This window comes from Orcinus orca, chromosome 8 (assembly GCF_937001465.1).
Source record: "Orcinus orca chromosome 8, mOrcOrc1.1, whole genome shotgun sequence".
NCBI classification, from domain to species: domain Eukaryota; kingdom Metazoa; phylum Chordata; class Mammalia; order Artiodactyla; family Delphinidae; genus Orcinus; species Orcinus orca.
Genome location: NC_064566.1, coordinates 95,555,548 through 95,581,001, shown reverse-complemented (window position 1 = coordinate 95,581,001; position 25,454 = coordinate 95,555,548). Strand labels below are relative to the sequence as shown.

Here is a 25,454-nt window from a genome sequence, read left to right as displayed (position 1 = left end):
GCGCGTCTGGAGCCTGTGCTCCGCAACGGGAGAGGTCACAGCAGTGAGAGGCCCGCGTAACGCAAAAAAAAAAAAAAAAAGTTAGAGGTTTGTGTCTGCCACCAGATACGGATTGTGAACTATAGTCAGTGTCTTATATTCGTTGTTGTGTCCCTCTGTCTGAGCGCATGGCATGTAATGGGCACCTAAAACATGTGTCTTAAGGAAGCTGGGAAATACTGATGGGGCAGGAATTCCAAGAACCTGGGTTTTCTCTCATTGCCATAGTGGCAGGGTATGGCACGTAAGCAGAGCACAGCAAAGAGCCTTGAAGCCGCAGCTCTGAGCACTGAGTGATTTAACGAGTGGTGTCTAAGACGCTTCATGGTACCCACCAGTCCCAACTCGGGCTAAACCAACTGTCCACGTGGAAAACTGCAGGTGTACTGTTTGTGTGCCACAGGAATCTACAAACAGGAGGGACACAGAGTCATTTGAGATAGTATGCATATGAAAAAGTGGCCATGTGGTTAGTATTTGTGAAGTTCATTTTTGCAGCCTTGCGCCCCACAGCTTTTTGTTTTCAGAACACTTTACTCGGAGTTCCCAAAGAGTAGGGCCTGTATCTTGGTTATCAGGAACCAGGTCTAACAGAGCCTGGTAGATACTCCATGTTCGGTTGAAGCAATGAATGTGGTTGATTTTCCTCTTATCACCTCCTCTCCTTGGTCGTGTTGACGGGAAAGGTAGTGTCCATTTGTCTAAAGAAATAAATGAGGGGAAGGCACACAGATTGCCTGATTTCCAGCCCAGATCTCTTTCTTCTTTGTCACACAGGTATTGGAACTAGTTCAGGATCTCAATCCGCGGGCAGAAGCACAAATGGGGAGTAGATGGGACCAGCTTTCACCTGCTGAGCGTATTCTGTACTATTCATTAGAATTTTTAGATCGTATGTTATGTCAGTTGTTAAGACTATGGATAACATGTTAAAGGAAGCAGAGATGTGAACAGCAGACCGGCATCTTTGTTGCTGATGTGCGTGCTCCCCCTACTGTCCAATGGTAGAGGCTCAGCATCTTCCTTTGATGTCTGAACCTGGTAAGGCCCATGCGCGCTGGATCTTCTTGTTGATGGGGGTACGCAGGCAGATAACTGGCCCCCCACAGGACCCATGGCACCTCTTCAGACTTGCTGCCTTCCTTCCTTTCCTCTTTTTGACCAACACGTGTTCACTACTAACTGTTCCTGGCATTGTACTAAATACCCAGAATATATACATGAAAAAGACATGGTTCTTGCTCTTCAGGGAGTTTGACCACCACCATAGGGGACAAACAGGACTGACAGTATCCAGCCCTTAATTTCTTTTTTATAATTGGAGTATAGTTGATTTACAGTGTTTCAGGTGTATGGCAAGGTGATTCAGCATATACATATATCTTTTTCAGATTCTTTTCCATTATAGTTATTGAATATAGTTCCCTGTGCTATACAGTAGGTCCTTGCTGTTTATCTATTTTATATATAGTAGTGTGTATCTATTAGCTCCAAATTCCCAATTTATCCCTCCCCCCTTTTCCCCTTTGGTAACCATGTTTTTTTTCTATGTCTGTGAGTCTATTTCTGTTTTGTAAATAAGTTCATTTGTATCTTTTTTTAGATTCCACATATAAATGATATCATATGATATTTATCTTTCTCTGATTTACTTCACTTAGTATGATAATCTAGGTCCATCCATGTTGCTGCAAATGGCATGATTTCATTCTTTTTTATGGCTGAGTAATATTCCATTGTGTGTGTGTGTGTGTGTGTGTGTGTGTGTGTGTGTATGCCAATGGACATTGTTTTTTAATATTTATTTATTTGGCTGTGTCAGGTCTTAGTTGTGGCAGGTGCGGTCTTGCGTTGCAGCGCACAGGCTTCTCTCTAGTTGTGGCTTGCAGGCTCTAGAGTGCGTGGGCTCAGTAGTTGCGGCGCTTGGGCTTAGTTGCCCCGCAGCATGTGGGATCTTAGTTTCCCGACCAGGGATCGAACCCAGGTCCCCTGCATTGGAAGGCGATTCTTAACCACTGGGCCACCAGGGAAGTCCCTGACGATGGACATTTAGTTTGCTTCCGTGTCTTGGCTATTGTAAATAGTGCTGCTACAAACATTGGGGTGCACGTATCTTTTTGAATTAGAGTTTTCATATTTTCTGGATACCAGTCCTTAATTTCATGTAGTGAATGATACATAACAAAGTGCTTTCACTTTTCATGGATTCTTCATAGCAACCATCTGCAGAAGTATCATTATCTCTGATGAGAAACAGAGTCTCAAAGAGGTTCAGGTGATTCTCTCCGGGCAAAAAACATCAAAGTCCTTTGGAAATAAAACAAGAGTTCTTCAGTTCCCTAACCTTTAATTAAATGGTTTGCTGGGGTGTAAAGCTAGGCCACACTTGTCAGAACACACACCGGGGTTTAACTTTTAGTTATGCTTATCTGAATCCAGGAACTTCAGTATAGTGAGGAAGATAAGAAGGCTGACTACACAGAAAATGATCGAATGTACAAATTCACTTACAGTTCTGCATACTGAGAACTGGAGTTCTGAGGAGACTAAACATGAAGAAGCAACTCAAGTCTTTAGCTTGAAATTAAAGAGATCACAACTCAGAATCAAGAATTGCCTAGCAATGCCCTTTCTTTTGCCCTTCAGCCAACTGCAGCCCATGCAGTCATTTCCACTAGAGCAAAACAGGAACACTACTTGTTCTAGCTGCAAGCTTTTATTTTCTATCATTTCCCCCCTCATCTAGCTCTCTGGGAAGAAACCATTTTTTAGACTACTGGAAAGTCTGGTTTTTTTCTCTTAGCCCCTAAAAAGGCCAGCAGCAGTTTCCACTTTAGGAACAAGAAGGTCAACCTAAAATAAACTCAGAGGTCTTACAGTATAAGAGAGTCCAGGGCTCCAAGGCTACCATGAAACAGGAGAAAGAAGCAATTAACTGATTATTGATTGTGAAAATCTAGCCTACAAAAAGAGAAATTCCCCATGAACTTGGCAAAGCACTTAACCTAGCTTTTAACACTGCAATAGTGCACATCTTTTAGTTTTATTTCTCTAGACAAAAAACAAAAACAATAAAAAAGTTAACTAATGTATATTTGGTGCTTAAGATGTCCCAAGCCCTGTGTAAAGCACTTTACTACCTTCTTTTTTTTTTAAAGTTAGAGGAACCACTAAACAGGCTCTTTTTTATTTATTTATTTATTTATTTGCACCGGGCCTTAGTTGCAGCGGGCAGGCTCCTTAGTTGCAGCTCCAGGGCTCCTTAGTTGCAACTCACCCGCTCTTAGTTGCGGCACACAGACTCCTTAGTTGTGGCACACGAACTCTTAGTTGCAGCATGCATGTGGGATCTAGTTCCCTGACCAGGGATTGAACCTGGGCCCCCTGCATTGGGAGCGTGGAGTCTTATCCACTGTGCCACCAGGGAAGTCCCTACCACCTTCTTTAATTTTGACACCAACCCTGTGAGGCACATACCAGCATGCCTCTTTAAATGATGTCGAAACTGAGGCTCAGGAGAGCTAAACAACTTGCCTAGAATCACACAGGTAGGAAGTAGTGGGGTTCACAGACAAATCCAGGTCTGCAGACTCCAAAGCCCTATATTCTATGGGATCAGTTTTTTTTTTTGTTTGTTAGTTTTGCAGTACGCGGGCCTCTCACCGTTGTGGCCTCTCCCGTTGCGGAGCACAGGTTCTGGACGCACAGGCTCAGCGGCCATGGCTCACGGGCCCAGCCGCTCTGCGGCACGTGGGATCCTCCCGGACCGGGGCACGAACCCGTGTCCCCTGCATCGGCAGGTGGACTCCCAACCACTGCGCCACCAGGGAAGCCCTGATCAGTTATTTTTTAAAGAGCACTCAAGTCCATAAATTTGTTCATAAGTCTGAGTCATTTTTCTATGTGATCATGAAGTCATAGAATTCAAGAACCCCAAAAGTCTTGCTTTCTCTCCTTGACACATAATAATCCCCATCTCAGTGCAAGCTGAGAAATGTTCCTAAGCCTTTGTCTCCTCATCACCCCCGCCCCCTCATCTTATTAAAACTCATAATGCCGGGACTTCCCTGGTGATCCAGTGGTTAAGAATCTGCCTCCCAATGCAGAGGACACGGGTTCAATCCCTGGTTGGGGAACTAAGATCCCATGTGCCACAGAGCACCTAAGCCTGCACGCTGTAACTACTGAGCCCACGCACCACAACTACTGAGCCCGTGCGCTCTGGAGCCCACGCGCTGCAACTAGAGAGAAGCCCCATGCCACCACAACTACTGAGCCCATGCGCCGCAACTACAGAGCCCGTGTGCCACAACTGCAGAGCCTGCATGCCATGGAGCCCGCACGCTGCAAAGAAGAGCCCGTGCACCACAACTAAGAACCAATGCAGCCAAAATAAATAAATTAATAAATGTTAAAAAAAACTCATTATGCCAAGACTTTATTTTTTTTTCCTTTTGACCATGCCACACAGCTTGTGGGATCTTAGTAAGCGCAGAGTCCTAACTGCTGGACCACCAGGGAATTCCCACCAAGACTTTAAAAATGAATTAATATTCTAATGTTAGTAAGGATACAGGGGCTGTCATCCACTGCTGTTGGGGAGTGCATGTTGGTAAACCTTTCTGGAGGGCAATTTGGCAATATGTATCAAATGCCTAAAAACCAGAATTTAAGGCCACATTTCCACTTTTATAAATTTATTTATTTATTTATTTTTGGCTGCGTTGGGTCTTTGTTGCTGTGTGTGGGCTTTCTCTAGTTGTGTTCTCTAGTTGCGGTGAGCAGGGGCTACTCTTCATTGCGCTGCGCGGGCTTCTCATTGCCATGGCTTCTCGTTGCGGAGCATGGTCTGTAGGCACGCGGGCTTCAGTAGTTGTGGCTTGCAGGCTCTAGAGCACAGTCTCAGTAGTTGTGGCTCACGGGCTTTCTTGCTCCGTGGCATGTGGGATCTTCCTGGGCCAGGGCTCGCACCCATGTCCCCTGCATTGGCAGGCGGATTCTCAACCACTGTGCCACCAGGAAGCCCTCCACTTTTAGAAATTTATCCTAGGTAGATTATAAGGCATAGAGTTACATAAAAATTTATCAATAAATGTGTCCATTGCAATTTTATAACAGCATAAAGAACATCTTAATTGTCAAATAGTAATTTTGGTAATTTTAAAATTTTATTTATTTATTTATTATTTTTGGCTGCGTTGGGTCTTCGTTGCTGCGCACAGGCTTTCTCTAGTTTTTGCGAGCAGGTGCTACCCTTCATTGTGGTGCACGGGCTTCTCATTGCAGTGGCTTCTCTTGTTGCAGAGCATGGGCTCCAGGTGCGTGGGCTTCAGTAGTTGTGGCATGCAGGCTCAGTAGTTGTGGCTCGTGGCCTCTAGAGCTCAGGCTCAGTAGTTGTGGCACACAGGCTTAGTTGCTCCGTGGCATGTGGGATCTTCCCGGACCAGGGATCGAACCCATGTACCCTGCATTGGCAGGCGGATTCTTGACCACTGTGCCACCAGGGAAGTCCTTGGTAATTAAATATTGTATTTCTCTATGCTATAATTCCATAAATATAGCTACTGAAAATTCTGGACAGAAAAAATATGACATAGGAACGTGGTAAAAGAGTGTGTATCGATTGATATACATTATAATACTATAAGTGATTTAATCTAGAAAATGGAATTGTGAGTGGTTATTTATTTGTTTTGAATTTTATTTATTTTTTGTACAGCAGGTTCTTATTAGTTATCTATTTTATACATATCAGTGTATACATGTCATTCCCAATCTACCAGTTCATCCCACCACAACCCCCTCCCCCCACCACCACTTTCCCCCCCTTGGTGTCCATACGTTTGTTCTCTACATCTGTGTCTCTATTTCTGCCCTGCAAACCGGTTCATCTGTACCGTTTTTCTAGGTTCCACATATATGCGTTAATATACGATGTTTTTTTTTCTCTTTCTGACTTACTTCACTCTGTATGACAGTCTCTAGATCCATCCACGTCTCAACAAATGACCCAATTTCGTTCCTTTTTATGGCGGAGTAATATTCCATCGTATATATGTACCACATCTTTTTTATCCATTCGTCTGTCGATGGGCATTTACGTTGCTTCCATGACCTGGCTATTGTAAATAGTGCTGCAATGAACATTGGGGTGCATGTGTCTTTCTGAATTATGGTTTTCTCTGTGTATATGCCCAGTAGTGGGATTGCTGGGCCATATGGTAATTCTATTTTTAGTTTTTTAAGGAACCTCCATACTGTTCTCCATAGTGGCTGTATCAATTTACATTCCCACCAACAATGCAAGAGGGTTCCCTTTTCTCCACACCCTCTCCAGCACTTGTTGTTTGTAGATTTGTGTCTCCAGACAAATTTTAAGATTTTTTGTTCTAGTTCTGTAAAAAATGCCACTGGTAATTTGATAGGGATTTCATTGAATCGTAGATTGCTTTGGGTAGTATAGTCATTTTCACGATATTGCTTCTTCCAATCCAAGAGCGTGGTATATCTCTCTATCTGTTTGTGTCATCTTTGATTTCTTTCATCAGTGTCTTATTGTTTTCTGAGTACAGGTCTTTTACCTCCTTAGGTGGGTTTATTCCTAGGTATTTTATTTTGTTTGTTGAAATGGTGAATGGGATTGTTTCTTTAATTTCTCTTTCGGATCTTTTGTTGTTAGTGTATAAGAATGCAAGAGATTTCTGTGCATTAATTTTGTATCCTGCAACTTTACCAAATTCATTGATTAGCTCTAGTAGTTTTCTGGTGGCATTTTTAGGATTCTGTATGTATAGTATCATGTCATCTGCAAACAGTGACAGTTTTACTTCTTCTTTTCCAATTTGTGTTCCTTTTATTTCTTTTGCTTCTCTGATTGCCCTGGCTAGGACTTCCAAAACTGTGTTGAATAATGGTGGTGAGAGTGGACATCCTTGTCTTGTTCCTGATCTTAGAGGAAATGCTTTCAGTTTTTCACCATTAAGAATGATGTTTGCTGTGGGTTTGTCATATATGGCCTTTATTATACTGAGGTAGGTTCCCTCTATGCCCACTTTCTGGAGAGTTTTTATCATAAATGGGTGTTGAATTTTGTCAAAAGCTTTTTCTGCATCTGTTGAGATGATCATATGGTTTTTCTCCTTCACCTTGTTAATATGGTGTATCACATTGATTGATTTACGTATATTGAAGAATCCTTGCATCCCTGGGATAAATCCCATTTGATCATGGTGTATGATCCTTTTAATGTGTTGTTGGATTCTGTTTGCTAGTATTTTGTTGAGGATTTTTGCTTCTGTGTTCATCAGTGATATTGGCCTGTAGTTTTCTTTTTTTGTGACATCTTTGTCTGGTTTTGGTATCAGGGTGATGGTGGCCTCATAGAATGAGTTTGGGAGTGTTCCTTCCTCTGCCATTTTTTGGAAGAGTTTGAGAAGGATGGGTGTTAGCGCTTCTCTAAATGTTTGATAGAATTCACCTGTGAAGCCATCTGGTCCTGGACTTTTGTTTGTTGGAAGATTTTTTTTTTTTTTTTTTTGCGGTACGTGGGCCTCTCACTGTTGTGGTCTCTCCCGTTGCGGAGCACAGGCTCCAGATGCACAGGCTCAGCGGCCATGGCTCACGGGCACAGCCGCTCCACGGCATGTGGGATCTTCCCGGACCGGGGCGTGAAGCCGTGTCCTCTGCATCGGCAAGCGGACTCTCAACCACTGCGCCACCAGGGAAGCCCTGTTGGAAGATTTTTAATCACAGTTTCAATTTCGTTCCTTGTGATTGGTCTGTTCATATTTTCTATTTCTTCCTGGTTCAGTCTTGGAAGGTTATACCTTCCTACGAATTTTTCCATTTCTTCCAGGTTGTCCATTTTATTGGCATAGAGGTGCCTGTAGTAGTCTCTTAGGATGCTTTGTATATCTGCGGTGTCTGTTGTAACTTCTCCTTTTTCATTTCTAATTTTATTGATTTGAGTCCTCTCCCTCTTTTTCTTGATGAGTCTGGCTAATGGTTTATCAATTTTGTTTATCTTCTCAAAGAAACAGCTTTTAGTTTTATTGATCTTTGCTATTGTTTTCTTCATTTCTATTTCATTTACTTCTGCTTTGATCTTTATGATTTCTTTCCTTCTACTAACTTTGGGTTTTGTTTGTTCTTTTTTCTCTTGTTCCTTTAGGTGTAAGTTTAGATTGTTTATTTGAGATTTTTCTTGTTTCTTGAGGTAGGTTTGTATTGCTATGAACTACCCTCTTAGAACTGCTTTTGCTGCATCCCATAGGTTTTGGATTGTTGTGTTTTCATTGTCATTTGTCTCTAGGTAATTTTTTGATTTCCTCTTTGAATTCTTCAGTGATCTCTTGGTTATTTAGTAACGTATTGTTTGGCCTCCATGTGTTTGAGTTTTTTACGTTTTTTTCCCTGTAACTGATTTCTAATCTCATAGCATTGTGGTCAGAAAAGATGCTTGATACAATTTCAGTTTTCTTAAATTTACTGAGGCTTGATTTGTGACCCAAGATGTGATCAATCCTGGAGAATGTTCCATGTGCACTTGAGAAGAAAGTGTAATCTGCTGTTTTAGGATGGAATGTCCTATAAATATCAATTAAATCTGTCTGGTCTATTGTGTCATTTAAAGCTTGTGTTTCCTTATTAATTTTCTGCCTGGATGATCTGTCCATTGGTGTAAGTGAGCTGTTAAAGTCCCCCACTATTATTGTGTTACTGTCGATTTCCTCTTTTATAGCTGTTAGCAGTTGCCTTATGTATTGAGGTGCTCCTGTGTTGGGTGCATATATAATTGTTATATCTTCTTCTTGGATTGATCCCTTGATCATTATGTAGTGTCCTTCCTTATCTCTTGTAACATTCTTTATTTTAAAGTCTATTTTATTTGTTATGAGTATTGCTACTCCAGCTTTCTTTCGATTTCCATTTGCATGGAGTATCTTTTTCCATCCCCTCACTTTCAGTCTGTAGTGTCCCTAGGTCTGAAGTGTGTCTCTTGTAGACAGCTTATATATGCTGTTTTGTTTTTGTATCCATTCAGTGAGCCTGGGTCTTTTGGTTGGAGCATTTAATCCGTTCACGTTTAAGGTAATTATTGATATGTGTGTTCCTATTACCATTTTCTTAATTGTTATGGGTTTGTTTTTGTAGGTCCTTTTCTTCTCTTGTGTTTCCCACTTAGAGAAGTTCCTTCAGTGTTTGTTGTACAGCTGGTTTGGTGATGCTGAATTCTCTTAGCTTTTGCTTATCTGTAAAGCTTTTGCTTTCTCTGTTGAATCTGAATGAGATCCTCGATGGGTAGAGTAACCTTGGTTGTAGGTTCTTCCCTTTCATCACTTTAAATATATCGTGCTAGTCCCTTGTAGGCAACAGCTACATGATTCATTTAAGTTGTTGAATGTAATTGTGGCTTGTAGAGTTTCTGCTGAAGAAATCAGCTGTTAACCTTATGGGAGTTCCCTTGTATGTTGTCATTTTTCCCTTGTTGCTTTCAATAATTTTTCTTTGTCTTTAATTTTTGTCAACTTGATTACTATGTGTCTCAGCATGTTTCTCCTTGGGTTTATCCTGCCTGGGACTCTCTGCACTTCCTGGACTTGGGTGGCTATTTTCTTTCCCATGGTAGGAAAGTTTTCGACTATAATCTCTTCAAATATTTTCTCGGGTTCTTTCTCTCTCTCTTCTCCTTCTGGGACCCCTATAATGTGAATGTTGTTGAGTTTAATGTTGTCCCAGAGGTCTTTTAGGCTGTCTTCATTTCTTTTCAATCTTATTTCTTTTCATTCTTTTTTCTTTATTCTGTTCCATGGCAGTGAATTCCACCATTCTGTCTTCCAGGTCACTTATCCATTCTTCTGCCTCAGTTTTCCTGCTATTGATTCCTTCTAGTGTATTTTTCATTTCAGTTATTGTATTGTTCATCTCTGTTTGTTTGTTCTTTAATTCTTCTGGGTGTTTGTTCTTTAATTCTTCTAGGTCTTTGTTAAACATTTCTTGCATCTTCTCAGTCTTTGCCTCCATTCTTTTTCCAAGGTCCTGGATCACCTTCACCATCATTATTCTAAATTCTTTTTATGGAAGGTTGTCTATCTCCACTTCATTTAGTTGTTTTTCTGGGGTTTTATCCTGTTCCTTCATCTGGTACAAAGTCCTCTGCATTTTCATTTTGTCTGTCTTTCTGTGAATGTGGTTTTCCTTCCACAGGCTGCAGAATTGTAGTTCTTGCTTCTGCTGTCTGCCCTCTGGTGAATGAGGCTATCTCGAGTGGTTTTTATTCTTTGTTTTTCCTGTGTTCCTCCAGTTTTCTTCAATAACCAGACATTTCTTTTGTAATTCTAAAAACATTTTTATAAAAATAGAAAAAAAAAACTTATCCTGGTGCTTCTCCTGCCTAAGGTTACAGTAAAATCAAGCCCTCTAGTCCTTTGTGTGACACATACAAAATAATTTTTAAATTTTTTATTGAAGTATAACATGTAAACAGAAAAATGTACATACTACAATCCATTGAATTTTCCCAAAGCCACTGCAACCAGCATCCCCCAAAGCCTGCCCTACGCCCTCTTCCTACCCTGAAAGGGTAAGCACCATCCCAACTTTATCACTGTAACTTAATTTTGCCTGATTTTAAACTTTATACAAGTGAAGTCATCAACTGTGTGCTCTTTGGCTTCTGGCTTCTTTCACTCAATATTGTTTGTGGGATTCATTTAAGTTGTTGAATGTAATAGTAGACCATTTGTTTTCATTGCCGTACAGAATTCCATGGTGTGAATCTACCACTATTTATTTATCTATCCAACTATTGATGGGCATTCGGGCAGTATTCAATTTTGGGCCCTTATGAATTAAGCTATTATAAACAGTCTCTCCATTTGTTAGATATACACCTAAGAATGGGGTTACTGGGTGACAACAAATTTTTTAAATTCTCCTGGATTATGTTCGCCATAATCAACATTGCCCTCAGCCCATAACATAACATGCATGGTTTATAATGTATGAATGTGCTCTGGCTGATGTGTTCATTTTAGTCTTCTGTCAGTTTGGCACATGTTCTGCAAGACAGCAACTTTCTTCCCTTGGGTTTCTACACAGTGTGGGGGAAGGGGTGTAGTCCTCAAATGTTATTACAGGTTATTCTGGAGAACTAGTGGATTCAGCTGTCTTAGTTCATCTAAATCAGGTGTTTTACATTAAAAATTTCCCATTGTTTTACACCTTGCCCTTGTGAAATGCTATTCTCCTCTCTGGTCAGAGAACAAAACAGGTGACTTCCCAGAGCACTTGCACCTGCTGCACATCCCAGGGGGACAGACACCCAAGTCGAGAAGCATAGCTGCAGCAAACTGTGCTCTCACCAAGGGTATTCTGGGAGTGGGAGCTCACTTAGGAGTAGGGGAGACTGACTTTCTTACTCTTCCAATTAAGTCATTCAACAGGTTTTTACCAAGGGCATGAAACCATGAACATACTTGTTTCCCAACAGACTGACTTCTCTGAAGGAAAGGACAAGGTCGTCCCCATCTCTGGACCCCCAGCACCTAGCACAATGCTTTCAGACGACAGAGGGCCAATAAATGTTAAAATGCATACTCTGAAAGGGATGGAAAGAATCTACCCTACTGGATAGCTGGTGAAAAGTAGAGTCAGTTATTGAGAAACAAAATCTTTCTCTGTGGAACTGAAATGACAACTTCTATGTTCATCAGTATGGCTAAACAACCCCCATGCTATGGAATGTTCTATAGCAGTAAACAAGGTGAATCTTTATGTACTGGTATGGAAAATGCTCCATGATTTATTGTTAGTTACCAAAAAGAAAAACAAGAGAGCAAGTTGCAAACAATCTAATTGTGTAACATTTTATCATTTAGAAAAAGACAACAGCTACATGTTTCAAAACACATATATGTAAATACAGAGGAAAAGGCCTGGAATATTACACATCTGATAACAGCAGATACCTCAGAGTAAGGTTGTGGATATTATCAAAGGGATTTAGCTTTATCTAGAATATTGGAACTTTTTTCAAGATTACCTTTGTGTATGGTGCTCCAGTGGTTAAGACTTTGTGCTCCCAATACAGGGGGCGCGGGTTCTGTCCCTGGTTGGGGAACTAAAATCCTGCATGCTACACAGCGTTGCCTTAAAAAAAAAAAAATTACATTTGTGTATTATTTGTGTAATTAAACCGTTTTAAGCAAATTTCTATTTCTACCAATTTCTCTGCTACCTGAACACTGAACTGTTAAAGGGAAGGAAAATAGACCTTTCCCTGGTACTGTCAGTAGGTTTATCTTCTAAGCATAGACACCAGACTCTCCCTAAGCCTCATAAAAAATGTAGGGAGGGCTTCCCTGGTGGTGCAGTGGTTGAGAGTCCGCCTGCCGATGCAGGGGACACGGGTTCGTGCCCCGTCCGGGAAGATCCCACATGCCGCGGAGCGGCTGGGCCCGTGAGCCATGGCCGCTGAGCCTGCGCATCCGGAGCCTGTGCTCCGCAACGGGAGAGGCCACAGCAGTGAGAGGCCCACGTACCGCAAAAAAAAAAAAAAAATGTAGGTAAAGGAACAGATAAGAGTTCCTTAACCAAGCCCTGGCTGTCATAGCCAAGGCCTTCACGAGAACCTTCTGTGAAGCAAGGCCAGGCGTCGATTTCGTGAGAAAGGCGACTGATACCACGTTTAAGAAAAGTGCGCTCATCTCAGTAAAACTGGGAAAAGAAAGTGCTTTAAGGACCGTGCATATTTCTATGGGACTGCTAAGTACAGAGAGGAAAGTGAGGAGCGCCAATACCTGCCCGAGGTTCTTTAATTCAGAAAAAAAGTAGAGTGCACAAGCTTTAATGGAGGACAAACAGGAGGTGGTGCATCTGTGCTTAACCAATTACAGCTTCACAAATATTAAAAGCGTCTCTTGTGTGTAGCGATTTGCAGTTTGGAATATTCCTTCTCATACAAATTAAAGAGTCCAGGCCAACTTCTGCCACGAACACAAGCGTTATCTCCGACCCATCAGCGAATATCTCTCCTTTAGTGGCTTTAGTTTCCGCAAAGAAACAAAGGGGGGTTGAGATGGACTGAGCCAGAAGCGCATTCTCTGATTTCCAGCCAAAGCGAATACCGACCAACAAGCGAGCGCCTCTTCCGCGTGGCTGCGGAGGGGATGCCGATCTTTCCTGCTTCTCGGCCGGAGCTCCCAGATGACCAGAAGAATAGGGCCGAGCGCGAGACCGCCCGAGCGCGAGACCGCCCGTGCGCCGACTCGCTCTAGGGACCGGTCACTCCCGACCCGGGGAGTCAAACATCCAGCGCCGCGGCCGGAAAAGTCCCGCGAGCGCACCGGGACTGACGCTGGGCCGCGTGACGTGGTCCAATCCACGGCCAGCATCGGCGGTTTTCCTCCAACTGGTTGACTGGCCCCTCCGCTGCCTCCCCGGGAGCGGCTGGAGACAGAGGAGGGGGGCGGGCCTAGGACGTGGCCCAATGGGAACGCGCGCCGCGGCGGCTGGGGGCGGGGCCGGGCCCACGGCGCAGGGCCGGGCGCCGGAGGCTCCAATGAGCGCACGCCGCGTCCGGGGCCGGCTGGTTCGCTAGACGCCGCCGGGAGGTTGGTGGCTAATGTAACAGTTTGCAAACCGAGGGGAGTTGTGAAGGGCGCGGGCTTGAGGGGCGCGCTGCTGGCCTCGTGGGTCCATCGGCCGCCGCGTTTGTCCCAGAGCTGGGACCACAGGAGCGGAGGCAAGAGGTAGCGAGGGTGGGGATGGCGATGGGGACCGGCCACCCCTCCTGGAGGAGGCAGCGTGCTAGCTCCGGGGGCGGGTCGGTAGTGGGAGTGAGGGCCGCAAGAACGCCGGTGCGCTTGGCCCTGCATCTCGGTCCCCGGGGCGCCCCCACGTCTTAGGGGTGGGCCGGAACCCATTTCCGGGAGTGAGAGCCGCCGTCTTCGGCTGGTGAGGCTTAGGTGAACTCGGGGTACTCTGTACCCAACGGTGCGGAACCTTACCGTTCCAGGCACAGCGTCTGAGTAGGCAGCGGGGCCTGGTATGGGATGGAGAAGGGGAGCGGGCGGGACAACCCGAAGGGATGCTGACGATGAGACAGGCCCTTCTTCCACCCCAGCCTCGCCCAACGTCACCATCTCTCAGTTCCCGTCCAGGTCCGGCCCGGCTTTCTCCGCCAGCAGGGGAGCTCCAGGTGTAGGAAGGTAGTTGAGTCCTGGGCGGGGATCCCTGGCCGCACCCCAGGTGTCTGACAGCAGGGGCAGTGCTGGGGTGCGCCAGTTGCTGCCTATGCTGTGGACGGAAGGCCCTGGTCTCCTTTCTCCTGTCCTGTTACGTTTATTTAGGGATGTGGTGGCTGGCGGCCAGGATCTCTGCTGTTTCACCTGGGCCTTTGTGTGGGCACTTCTGAGGATGCTGAGAGTGCTTGGTTCTCATTGGGAGGGAGGGGAGGGGATGTAGACTGCTCTGCCCTGGGTGAGGAGCGAGTAGGTATGAATCTTAAAGCTTCTCTGTTCTGGATGAGGTTCTGCCTCCTTCACTCAGGGCATCCAGTTACAAGTGTTGTTTTTCTCCTCCCCCAGAGACACAATGGCAGCCACCGTCAGGAGGCAGAGGCCGAGGAGGCTAGCCTGTTGGGCCTTGATGGCAGTGCTCTTGGCAGACCTGTTGGCACTGAGTGGTGTGTACCCCAAAAGAGGCATCGAAAGAAATATAAATGAGTGAATGTTGGATGATACGTGGTGGGAAGGCAGAAAGAAGCTGGTGGTGGGAAACTCTGGACTCTTAGGTTGCCAGACCCAGACCTTTTTCTTTGTCCATTGCTGTCTTAGTTTCTCCATGGAAAGCAGTGTGCTTTGATTAGCGGGGCCTCAGGAAGTGGGGGAAGAGGGGCTAATTGACAATCTGTTTCCCCTTCAGACACGCTGGCAGTGATGTCTGTGGACCTGGGCAGTGAGTCAATGAAGGTGGCCATTGTCAAGCCTGGAGTGCCCATGGAGATTGTCTTGAACAAGTGAGGGCGGCCGCAGGGTCGGGTGGGGAAAGGGAGTCTGCGCCCCAAGCCACAGTGTGTTCTTCGTAGTGCCCTCGGCAGACTTTGGTGTCTGCACGATTGATTGTATGTGCGGTGTTGAGGCTCCTGAGAACACACCCTGCCATAGACACCTGGTCCCATTGTCTCTTTTCCACAGGGAATCCCGGAGGAAAACCCCAGTGACTGTGACCCTGAAAGAAAATGAAAGATTCTTTGGAGACAGTGCAGCAAGCATGGTGAGCTAGTAGCCCGCCCCCTTCCCAGAAGCAGTGGGCAGAGGAGAGGAGGTAACAGACCCCAGAGTCTATTCCCTGATCGATCTCTGAGGTAGGAGGTAGGTGATGGCCAGCTTGGGAGCCTAATACTCTGCTTCTCCTTTACCTCCTCTCAGGCCATCAAGAATCCAAAGGCTACGCTGCGATACTTCCAGAACCTCCTGGGGAAGCAGGAGAATAACCCTCACGTGGCCCTTTACAGAGCTCGTTTCCCCGAGCATGAGCTGGGCTTCGACCCACAGAGGCAGACTGTGTACTTCCAAATCAGCCCGTGAGTGCCCTGCTGGGCAGGGTGGGCTCAGCGGGCCTGATGGGGTCCCCATTGGCATATGCTCACCATTGTCCTTGCCTCGATGCCTGGCTTTCCTTGCCTCTAACTGCTTCCTTCCCCCAGGCAGCTGCAGTTCTCACCTGAGGAGGTCCTCAGCATGCTTCTCAATTACTCCCGTTCTCTGGCTGAAGATTTTGCAGGTGAGCGGCCAAGATGGGGCCAGTGGTAGCCAGGTTCCCTAGGGACTCAAATAGAGGTAGTTTTGCCTCCCAGGGAATATTTGGCAACGTCTGATGACATTTTTGGTTGTCACAACTGGGGAGCTACTGCTACTGGCATCTACCAAGTAGAAGCCAGGGGTGCTGCCAGACATCCTAGACTGCACAGGCCCGCCCCCCAAACCAAAGAATTATCTGGCCCAGAGACTTCCCTGGCAGTCCAGTCGTTAAGACTCCATGCTTCTACTGCAGGGGGCACGGGTTTGATCCCTGGCGGGGGAACTAAGGTCCTGCATGCCGCACAGTGCCACCAAGAAAAAAGAGAGAGAATTATCTGGCCCAAAACATCAATTGTGCTGAGACTGGGAAACCCTCCTCTAAGGTCTGAAGCTGGTGGGAACTCTGTTCTGTTGTCCCCTGTAGAGCAGCCCATCAAGGATGCAGTGATCACCGTGCCAGCCTTCTTCAATCAGGCTGAGCGCCGAGCTGTGCTGCAGGCTGCGCGCATGGCTGGCCTCAAAGTGCTGCAGCTCATCAACGACAACACTGCCACTGCCCTCAGCTATGGTGTCTTCCGCCGGAAAGATATCAACAGCACTGCCCAGGTGAGCCAGGGAGGAACTGCTGACCAGACTTGCAGGGTGGCCGAGTCTGATGATGGAGGCCATTTGGCTCCTTTTGCATCTTGTTTCCGTGGCTGGCCCTTGACAAAATGAGGCAACAGCCCTCAGCCCCTTCTGGAGCTGTTTGGCTTTCACTTGAGAGTTGGTACAGCCCCTTGCAGGCAGGGAGGCAGGCACCCTGGAGTTAAATAAGGTTCCTGTGACAGTGGCCTCGATGTCTCTACAGAATATCATGTTCTATGACATGGGCGCAGGCAGCACTGTGTGCACCATCGTGACCTACCAGACGGTGAAGACTAAGGATGCAGGGATGCAGCCACAGCTGCAGATCCGGGGAGTGGGGTAAGTGGATGCTGGGACGAGGGCTGCTTGCTGAGATACCCTCGGGTCAGGGGTTTCTTCTCAGAGGGGCAGCTGCCTCACTTTCCTGCTCCCTGCAGGAAAGCTCTCCTGGTTAAAGCATCAGTCATCGTAGGGTACCTCTCCCAAAGAGCACGGGGTAGATGGAAATTGGGGGAGGACAGTTTGGAAAGATTGAAGGGCAGGGAACGTCCCAAGCTGCTTCTGAGGAAACCCACAAGGCCATAGGCCGTATGTGGAGTGTCAGATTCAATTATTTTTTTGCTCTTGTTGTTCCCAGTTTACTTATCACTGGCGTTATCTTATTTCACGAACCCATTCTTTCCTGTCCATCTTCACTGCTTCTATGCTAGTCCAAACCACCATCGCCTCCTACCTGCGAATTGAAGATCTCCCGCTGCCAGTGTGGCCTCCCTCCAGTTCTTTTCTCCGCATCTCAGCCAGAGGGTTCTTTTCAAAATGCCAACCTGACTGTATCTCGTTTCTTTAAAAACCCTACAGTGGCTTCAGACCTTTGCCTTGGCCTATGAGGCTGTGCCTGTGTGCTCCCGGGCTCCTCCTGCTTGGCTCTGACCCTGAACCTCTTGCTCTTTGAGCTCCAGCCATCCTTGCGCTCCATGGAACTTACACACCGCACTCTCTCTCACCTCACAGTTTTTATGCATGCTTTTCCCTCTGTCTAGAATGTTCTTTCCTGTTCACCTAGTTAATCTCAACTCATCTTTCAGGTTTCAGCTCAAGCATCACTTATTCACAGAACTTTTCCTGACTTCCCTAAATAGCTGAAATTTTCTATATATGTGTTTAGTGGTGTTGTTTGTCTCTTTGTTATAACACATAGGTTGGTTAAAATTTCACATTTATATGATTATCTGGTTGCTGGATTATAAACTCTTTGACAACAGGGGGCTTGTCTTGTCTTTTTCTTCTCACAGTTGCATCTCCAGAGACAAATACATAGTTTGATGCCCAGTAGGTACAGTTGAATGAATGGGCAGATGCCTGTCGCTGTGAGGTGTCAGCCGTGTGGGTGAAGGCCAGGTTCTGTGCAGATGAAGGAGCCCTGTGTGTTCCTCATGCTTTTCCCTGTTCCCTTTCCTGCACAGGTTTGACCGCACCCTGGGGGGCCTGGAGATGGAGCTCCGGCTGCGTGAGCACCTGGCCGGGATTTTCAACGAGCAGCGCAAGGGCCAGAGAGCGAAGGACGTGCGGGAGAACCCCCGCGCTATGGCCAAGCTGCTGCGTGAGGCCAATCGACTCAAGACCATCCTGAGCGCCAATGCCGATCACATGGCCCAGGTGCTCACATGTGCTGCTTGAGGGCAAATACTCCCCACCCAGAGGGTGGAGGATTGTGCCACCCCAAGCTAGACTCCTTGTGCCTGGTGTGGCCCATCCCTTCTTCCTGTGCTTCCTTCCATCCTCCCAAAGTCCTGTTCCCTTGGTGTCTGACCTGCTCACTCAGAGAGCAGGACCTGGGTGAGAACTCTGACCCTCCTCATCCTCCTGCAGATCGAGGGCCTGATGGATGACGTGGATTTCAAGGCGAAGGTGACTCGGGCAGAGTTTGAAGAGCTGTGTGCAGACCTGTTTGAGCGGGTGCCTGGGCCCGTGCAGCAGGCCCTGCAGAGTGCCGAGATGAAGCTGGTGAGGGGGTCGTCGAGGAGGGCATGGCGGGGAGGCAGGTGGGATAGAAAGTGATGAGGTGGCAAGAAGGAGGGAGCGGGAACATCAGGGAGGAGTCGGTGCTGAGGAGGAGGGTTAACTCGGGCTGACCCATCCATCTCCCGTTCTCTCTCCCCCTGCAGGATGAGATTGAGCAGGTCATCCTAGTGGGGGGGGCCACTCGGGTGCCCAAAGTTCAGGAGGTGCTGCTGAAGGCTGTGGGCAAGTGAGTGTGGGGGCTGGAGGGCTGGGGGGGGGGCTGGAGGGCTGGGGGGGGCGGGTCAGGCTGGGAGCTGCAGGTGGGTGGTGCTGAGGCTTGGGATGCTCACAGGGAGGAGCTGGGCAAGAACATCAACGCCGATGAAGCCGCCGCCATGGGCGCTGTGTACCAGGCAGCGGCGCTCAGCAAAGCCTTCAAGGTGAAGCCGTTTGTTGTCCGAGACGCGGCCATCTACCCCATCCTGGTGAGTAAGCCTGTCTGATGGGGTGACAGGCTCCCTTTACCTCTCCCAGGGCCGTCTCCCCTGCCTCCTCTAGACTGTCCGTCTGTCTTCCTGCCATTGGTGTTCCCCGCCCTTCTTCCCCGAGACCCTCCTCTGCTCCTCCAGCGTACCTCCCCTCTGCCTGCCGCGTAGGTGGAGTTCACGAGGGAAGTGGAGGAGGAGCCTGGAGTTCGCAGCCTGAAGCACAATAAGCGCGTCCTCTTCTGCCGGATGGGGCCCTACCCTCAACGCAAAGTCATCACCTTCAACCGCTACAACCATGACTTCAGCTTCCACATCAACTATGGTGACCTGGGCTTCCTGGGGCCTGAGGATCTTCGGTGAGGGGGTGGGGCAGGGGGAGGGCTCCAGGGAGGGAGGGCTTGGGGTCTGAGGGGGACACAGGGGAAGCAGGCTGTGGGCTTGGGGTTGGGCTGAGCTTCTCCTCCGGGAGGAGCTTCCATCCTGAGGGTGTCCTCAGGGAGGGCCCCGCATCTCGTGCTGGGAGGCTGTGTAGGCTAGAGCTGGGGGGGGGGGGCTCCCCTTAACGGCTCTCTCCTCCCCACCCAGGGTATTTGGCTCCCAGAATCTGACCACGGTGAAGCTAAAAGGTGTGGGTGAGAGCTTCAAGAAGTATCCCGACTATGAGTCGAAGGGTATCAAGGCTCATTTCAACCTGGATGAGAGTGGCGTGCTCAGCCTAGACAGGGTGAGAGCAGGAGACCCCGTGTGCAGGGCGGGGGCCCAGGCCCCAGCAGCCTTTTCCAGAGCAGTTCCTCATGGTATTAGAACGTGATAAACGGGTTCTGGAGCTGGGTAAACCTTAGGTTAAACAAAGCTAACCAGGGACCTGGTATGGGCCGTCTCAGAGCCTGTAAATGCTCGTGGATGTTATAAGTTTCAGGATCTGTAGCATGGTTGAGAAACCTGTCTTTAAAGGACGGTTCTGGGGGTTAATATCTTTTAGAACATACTGGGGCAGTAACGGCCCATTTGGTTGAGTGGAGAAGTGTGAGGGTGGGCGGAGGAGGAGCTACGGTCCCCTCCTGAAAGGGCTCATAATCAACAGGGCTGGCGGTGACTCCATCCAAGAGCCCGTAGAAGGAGGCAGGTGAGAGAACAGGCTGGCACACCTGGAAGTCACTTGGATGTGCCTAGCAGTCACCCGCCAGGCAGGGTGTTTGTGGGGAAAAGGTGGCTTAGCGTGTGCATTTCTTCACCTCGGATCCCTGTCTTCAGGTGGAGTCTGTGTTTGAGACGCTGGTGGAGGACAGCCCAGAAGAGGAATCTACTCTGACCAGTAAGATAAGTGTGCACACACGTGTATGTGTGTGTGTGTCTGTGAGAGGGTGTATTTGTGTGCACTTCGGGGAGGTGGGCGGGCCATGCCCTGGGGTTGGGGGTGGAGTCAATGCTGTGGTCCCCTTTAAGTCTTTGGCTTTTCTTCTTTCTAGAACTTGGCAACACCATCTCCAGCCTGTTTGGAGGTGGCGCCGCACAAGATACTAAAGAGAATGGTACTGACACTGTCCAGGTAAGGCCAGGATGGAGCCAAGGGAGCATGGAGGATGGTGCGTGGGACCAGGCGGAGGCAGCAGGGACAGGGGGTTGGAGTGGGCATCTCAGCTGCCTAGGATGTGATAGACCTACCCCTCCTCTCAGCCCAGGCCGAGTTCACCACACCCTCCTCTGGACTCTGAGCCGTCCCTGTGCTTGAGCTCCAAGGCCCACCCTCATCTCCAAACGCTTTTCCTTTGTCCAGCTAGACTGCTGCAGTCCAGATGCCTGCTGCCAATTTCCATACAGTCGTCCTCTGTCTCCCCCAAGCTGTGTCATGGGCGGTGAGCCCCTCAAAGCAGAGCCAGTCCTGATCCCTAGGCTCTGCTGGTGACTATTGTGGGTGGGCGTGTCTGTGATTGTTTCCCAGGAGGAGGAGGAGGGGCCCGCTGAGGGGAGCAAGGCTGAGCCTGGAGAGCAAGCAGAGCCCAGGGAGGAAGCTGAGGCCCCAACAGAAGACACCTCTCCACCCCCACCCCCTGAGCCTAAGGGGGATGCAGCCCCTGAGGGAGAAAAGGCCACAGAGAAAGACAACGGGGAAAAGCCCGAGGCCCAGGTGAGCTCTAGGCAGAGTGAGGCCAGCCTGGACCCAGTGGTTAATGGGACAGGTGCCTGCTTTGCTTCTTGGCCCCCAGAGCCCTGCCTGTGGAGGGTAGAAGGGCCAACACTTGCCCTGACATCTTGGTCTCTTCACCCCAGAAGCCAAGTGAGAAGGGTGAGGCAGGGGCTGAGGGTGTCCCTCCAGCCCCGGAGGAAGAAAAGAAGCAGAAGCCGGCCCGGAAGCAGAGAATGGTGGAGGAGATCGGGGTGGAGCTGGTAGTCCTGGACCTGCCTGACTTGCGCCAGGATGAGCTGGCCCGCTCGGCCCAGAAGTGAGTAAAGGCTGCGAGTGTGCAGAGGGTGCCCAGGGTGTGGAATGGAGCCCCTCATGCCTGCCGCCCCTGTCCACAGACTCCAGGACCTGACGCTCCGGGACTTAGAGAAGCAGGAACGGGAAAAAGCAGCCAACAGCTTGGAAGCATTCATCTTTGAGACACAGGTTGGTCGGGTGGGAAGCACACCTGCCCCAGGCCCTGTGTGTGGGGCTGGGGAGCAGGGAGGGGGTCCTGCTCCATGAGCCTTGCCCCCAGGGCCTGCTGCATGCTTGTGCTCTTGTGCACCTCCCCAGGACAAGCTGTACCAGCCTGAGTATCAGGAAGTGTCTACCGAGGAGCAGCGTGAGGACATCTCTGGGAGACTCCATGCCGCGTCCACCTGGCTGGAGGATGAGGGCTTTGGGGCCACCACAGTGGTGAGGGACCTCCCAGGACATGGCGGGCCGGATGGGAAAGGGAGGAGAGCTGGGGTGCGAGGCTATAACGGAGGATGCAGGGCTGGCTCCAGGGCTGACATGTCATCCCCTCAACCCTCTGCCCTCTCCCTTCCCCACATCCATCAGATGTTGAAGGAGAAGCTGGCCGAGCTGAGGAAGCTGTGTCAAGGCTTGTTTTTCCGGGTGGAAGAGCGCAAGAAGTGGCCCGAGCGGCTGTCTGCCCTCGATAACCTCCTCAACCATTCCAGCATGTTCCTCACGTGAGCGGCCCCTTCGCTTTTCTTCCTCATTCAGTCCCGCCCTGTCCCTCCTGGACTGATGGTCTCCTCTCTGGCTGCAGGGGAGCCCGGCTCATCCCAGAGATGGACCAGATCTTCACGGAGGTGGAGATGACAACGTTAGAGAAAGTCATCAACGAGACCTGGGTAATCCCCGTGTAAATACTTAACTGGAGGGACTTCCCTGGTGGCGCAGTGGTTGAGAGTCCGCCTGCCGATGCAGGGGACACGGGTTCGTGCCCCGGTCCGGGAGGATCCCACATGCCGCGGAGCGGCTGGGCCCGTGAGCCATGGCCACTGGGCCTGCGCGTCCAGAGCCTGTGCTCCGCAACGGGAGAGGCCACAACAGTGAGAGGCCCACGTACCACCAAAAAAAAAAAAAATACTTAACTGGAGACTTACCTGGTGAGGTGGGCTGTCCTAGGCAGCGCGGGAGATGCGGAGAAACGGAGAGCTGGCAGCCTCTGCGTCCGGGCTTGGCAGCTCGGAAGGCAGAAGATGGTTGCGTTTGAGGCCGTGTCGGATTAGTCCCAGACTAGAGTCATAGCCATGAGTCGTCAACCAGACGAGCGACAGAGCCCATCCCCGTGAGGTTAGAGAAAGCTGCTTTGAGGAGCTGGGACTTGAGCTGGATGCAGAAGGTGGGCCAGGGTTTGGGGAGGGGAGAATGACTTGTCATGAGAAGCAGAAACTGTTTTGAATGTGGGGACGTTTTTTTTTTTTGAGCCAGAGCTCAGAAGTGGAGAGAGAAGGAGAAAATAATTAAGAGGTTCAGCTGTAGTTAGTCCATAGTAATAGGATGTAAGCCAGAAACGTGTAGTTTGGGACTCCCATGTGGACAGTCTCGAATGCCATTCTGAGGGGTCTGCTTACTTCTGGGGCTGACGGCCACGGGCAGCAGTGATTTGGGGTCTGGGGGAAGAGCCTGTGGTTTGTTGGGGGGTGTATTTCACCTGGGACAGAGGCGTCTGCCATGTCCATGGCTGGCTCTGAGCCTGTCCTCGCCCGCAGGCCTGGAAGAATGCAACCGTGGCCGAGCAGGCCAAGCTTCCTGCCACAGAGAAGCCCGTGTTGCTCTCAAAAGACATCGAGGCCAAGATGATGGCCCTGGACCGAGAGGTGCAGTATCTGCTCAATAAGGCCAAGTTTGCCAAGCCCCGGCCCCGGCCCAAGGACAAGAATGGGACCCGGGCAGAGCCTCCCCTCAATGCCAGTGCCAGTGACCAGGGGGACAAGGTCATCCCTCCAGCAGGTGAGGGCAGGGTGCCTGGTTCCAGGTGCTACTGGGCAGCAAGAAGCTTTCCTTTCCCTCCCGGGACTACATTTTCCTCCTGGTTTCCCTCCAGGCCAGACTGAAGATGCAAAGCCCATCTCAGAGCCTGAGCAAGAGACTCGTGAGTTGGGGGAAACTGATTGGGAATACGGGCGTCACTTAGCCGAGGGGTCGGCAAACTTGCAGGTACAGCCTCTTTGCAGACGGCCTGTGAGCAGTGAACGGCCTTAGAAGGTTATTTCCAAAAACGAAATATGGCAAGAGACCTAGTGTGGCTCACAAATCCTAAACTATTTGCCGTCTGGCTCTTTGCAGGAAGTTTGCCATCCCCCCCGTTAGCCCCTTCCTTCCTTCGCAGACACTAACCCATTCCTTCCCGAAAGCAGGATCTGAACCTCTGGAGTTAGGGGGTCCCGCAGCAGGTGAGGGCAGAGTGGGAGATGGGGGGCACCGGGAAGCCTAGCAGGGTCTGGGGGGAGATGCCTGCCCAGAACTGGGCCCGTTCCCTCCATCTCACTTGCTTTTGTTCCTTTGCTCTCCCCCAACTCCCACCAGAATCTGAACAGAAGGAGCAGCCTACAGGACAGAAGCCAACTTTGAAGAATGATGAACTATAACCCCCGCCTCCCAGTTCCCCACTCGTCCCCGCCCCCTTCTCTTACCACCTCTATTTATTAAACACCAAGGGCTGGGGGAGGGGTTGGCCCCGCCCTCAGAGGCTTAAGTTCCTCTTCTCTCACCTGTGATTGGAGGTGTGGAGAAGGGGGAGGAAGGGACAGCTCACCAGTTCTTCTGGAGTAGTTCTGTGGTTAAAACTGAAATTGTTCCGTTCCCCAATCCCACCTTCTGGTTCCCTACCCATCCAGGCCCTAGTTTGGGAAAAATCACTATTAGGTCTTAATTCTTCGCCTGTGGGTAGGTGAGAGGATGGCCATCGGTAGTTGGTTGACAGACCTGGTAGTGGGAAGGGTGTCCTGGCTTATTAGAGGGTCTCCAGTCTTTTCTGGTCATCCTTCCCTCCCTCCCACCCTCCTCCACCACGAGATCAATGCCACACAGGCCAGTGTCTGCAGAGCCTTGGTTACCAGGTTTGATTTCTGAGCGCCTGTCTGTGCTCTTGCCTCCTCCAGGGTTTTTTCTCTAAAAACCCCCCGCCCCCCATGCCTCCTCCCTGTGGGTCTCCTTGGCTTCCTCTTGCAAGTTGGGCAGTCCTCTGCCTCTAGGCCAGAGCCCTTCCATCTGGACTGCCTAAGTCAATCTAGGTCGACTCCCACCCACACGTACAACCCCCGGTGGCCAGAGTAGGCAGGGAGAAGGTGAAGAAGGGAATCCAGCTGCCTCTGCAGGGAGTGAGATGTGTGAAAACCCTGTAGCTCCCCAGCCTGTGGACTCTCGGGCCTAGGAAAGCTGTGTGCAGTGGCTGGCACAGGATGCCAGCGTCCTGCAAGCACTGCTGAAAACTGCATCTTCCTAGTAGCCTGGTACTCATTGGCCCTTTGACTTCCTGCCCCCATTCTCTCCGCTTCTGTTCTGCCCTCTCAGAGCCTTTCCCTCACTTCCTGGCCCCCTGGGCTGACCAAAATGTGCTTTCTACTGTGAGCCCCTGTCCTAAGACCCTGGGGGCAGGAGAGACCATGGCGTGAATGTAAAAATGCCACCTCGCTCTGTTGGAGGCAGGCCTTGTGGGGGGAAGGAAGAGGGTACAGGTTGGCCTTTCTTATTAATGTGTTGCTCTGCTGGGATGGGGGCCCTTTTACCCACCACACTGGTGTTGGGCAGCCTGCCCTCCAGGATCCCATCTGTAGCAGGGGCCAGGGCTGCCACCCCAACTCCCAGGACAAGGGGGAGCCTGCTTGTGTCTGTCTCTTGTGTTGTTTTCCTCTTTTTTTTTCTTTTTTTTGCCACATTGGCAGAAATGTGACCCAAGTGTCCTACCCTGTCCTGTATGTTTGAGTTGTTTCACTAGCAGTTGAGGCTGGTTGGACAGCTTTGAGTCAAGTTGTACTTTGCTCCATTGTTAATTGAAAAGCTGTTTCAATAAAATATTTTCTACAGTTTTTT

The 25,454-nt window shown here is 49.3% G+C and overlaps 1 protein-coding gene across 6 annotated transcripts; it reads left to right on the top strand.

Moving 5' to 3' along the window:
• The first annotated feature begins 13,549 nt into the window (after positions 1–13,549).
• HYOU1 (hypoxia up-regulated 1) lies at positions 13,550–25,447 on the top strand. 6 transcript variants are annotated; one of them, XM_049714284.1, is made up of 26 exons: positions 13,657–13,790; positions 14,628–14,725; positions 14,965–15,058; positions 15,237–15,315; positions 15,471–15,625; positions 15,749–15,825; positions 16,267–16,448; positions 16,693–16,808; positions 17,933–18,125; positions 18,339–18,473; positions 18,635–18,717; positions 18,823–18,955; positions 19,127–19,314; positions 19,544–19,682; positions 20,213–20,273; positions 20,428–20,507; positions 20,901–21,086; positions 21,230–21,402; positions 21,482–21,569; positions 21,699–21,821; positions 21,969–22,102; positions 22,183–22,267; positions 23,132–23,372; positions 23,467–23,547; positions 23,780–23,815; positions 23,949–25,447. In XM_049714284.1, exons 2-26 carry the CDS (start codon positions 14,635–14,637, stop codon positions 24,008–24,010), a joined length of 3,015 nt encoding a protein of 1,004 aa, XP_049570241.1. In that variant the 5' UTR covers positions 13,657–13,790; positions 14,628–14,634; the 3' UTR covers positions 24,011–25,447. The 6 variants fall into 6 exon arrangements, 1 of the variants encoding a protein (XP_049570241.1); XR_007479006.1 differs by adding an exon at positions 14,165–14,249 and having other exon boundaries at positions 13,660–13,790; positions 23,467–23,815; XR_007479005.1 differs by lacking the exon at positions 13,657–13,790 and adding an exon at positions 13,550–13,652 and having other exon boundaries at positions 23,467–23,815.
• The last annotated feature ends 7 nt before the right edge of the window (positions 25,448–25,454 follow it).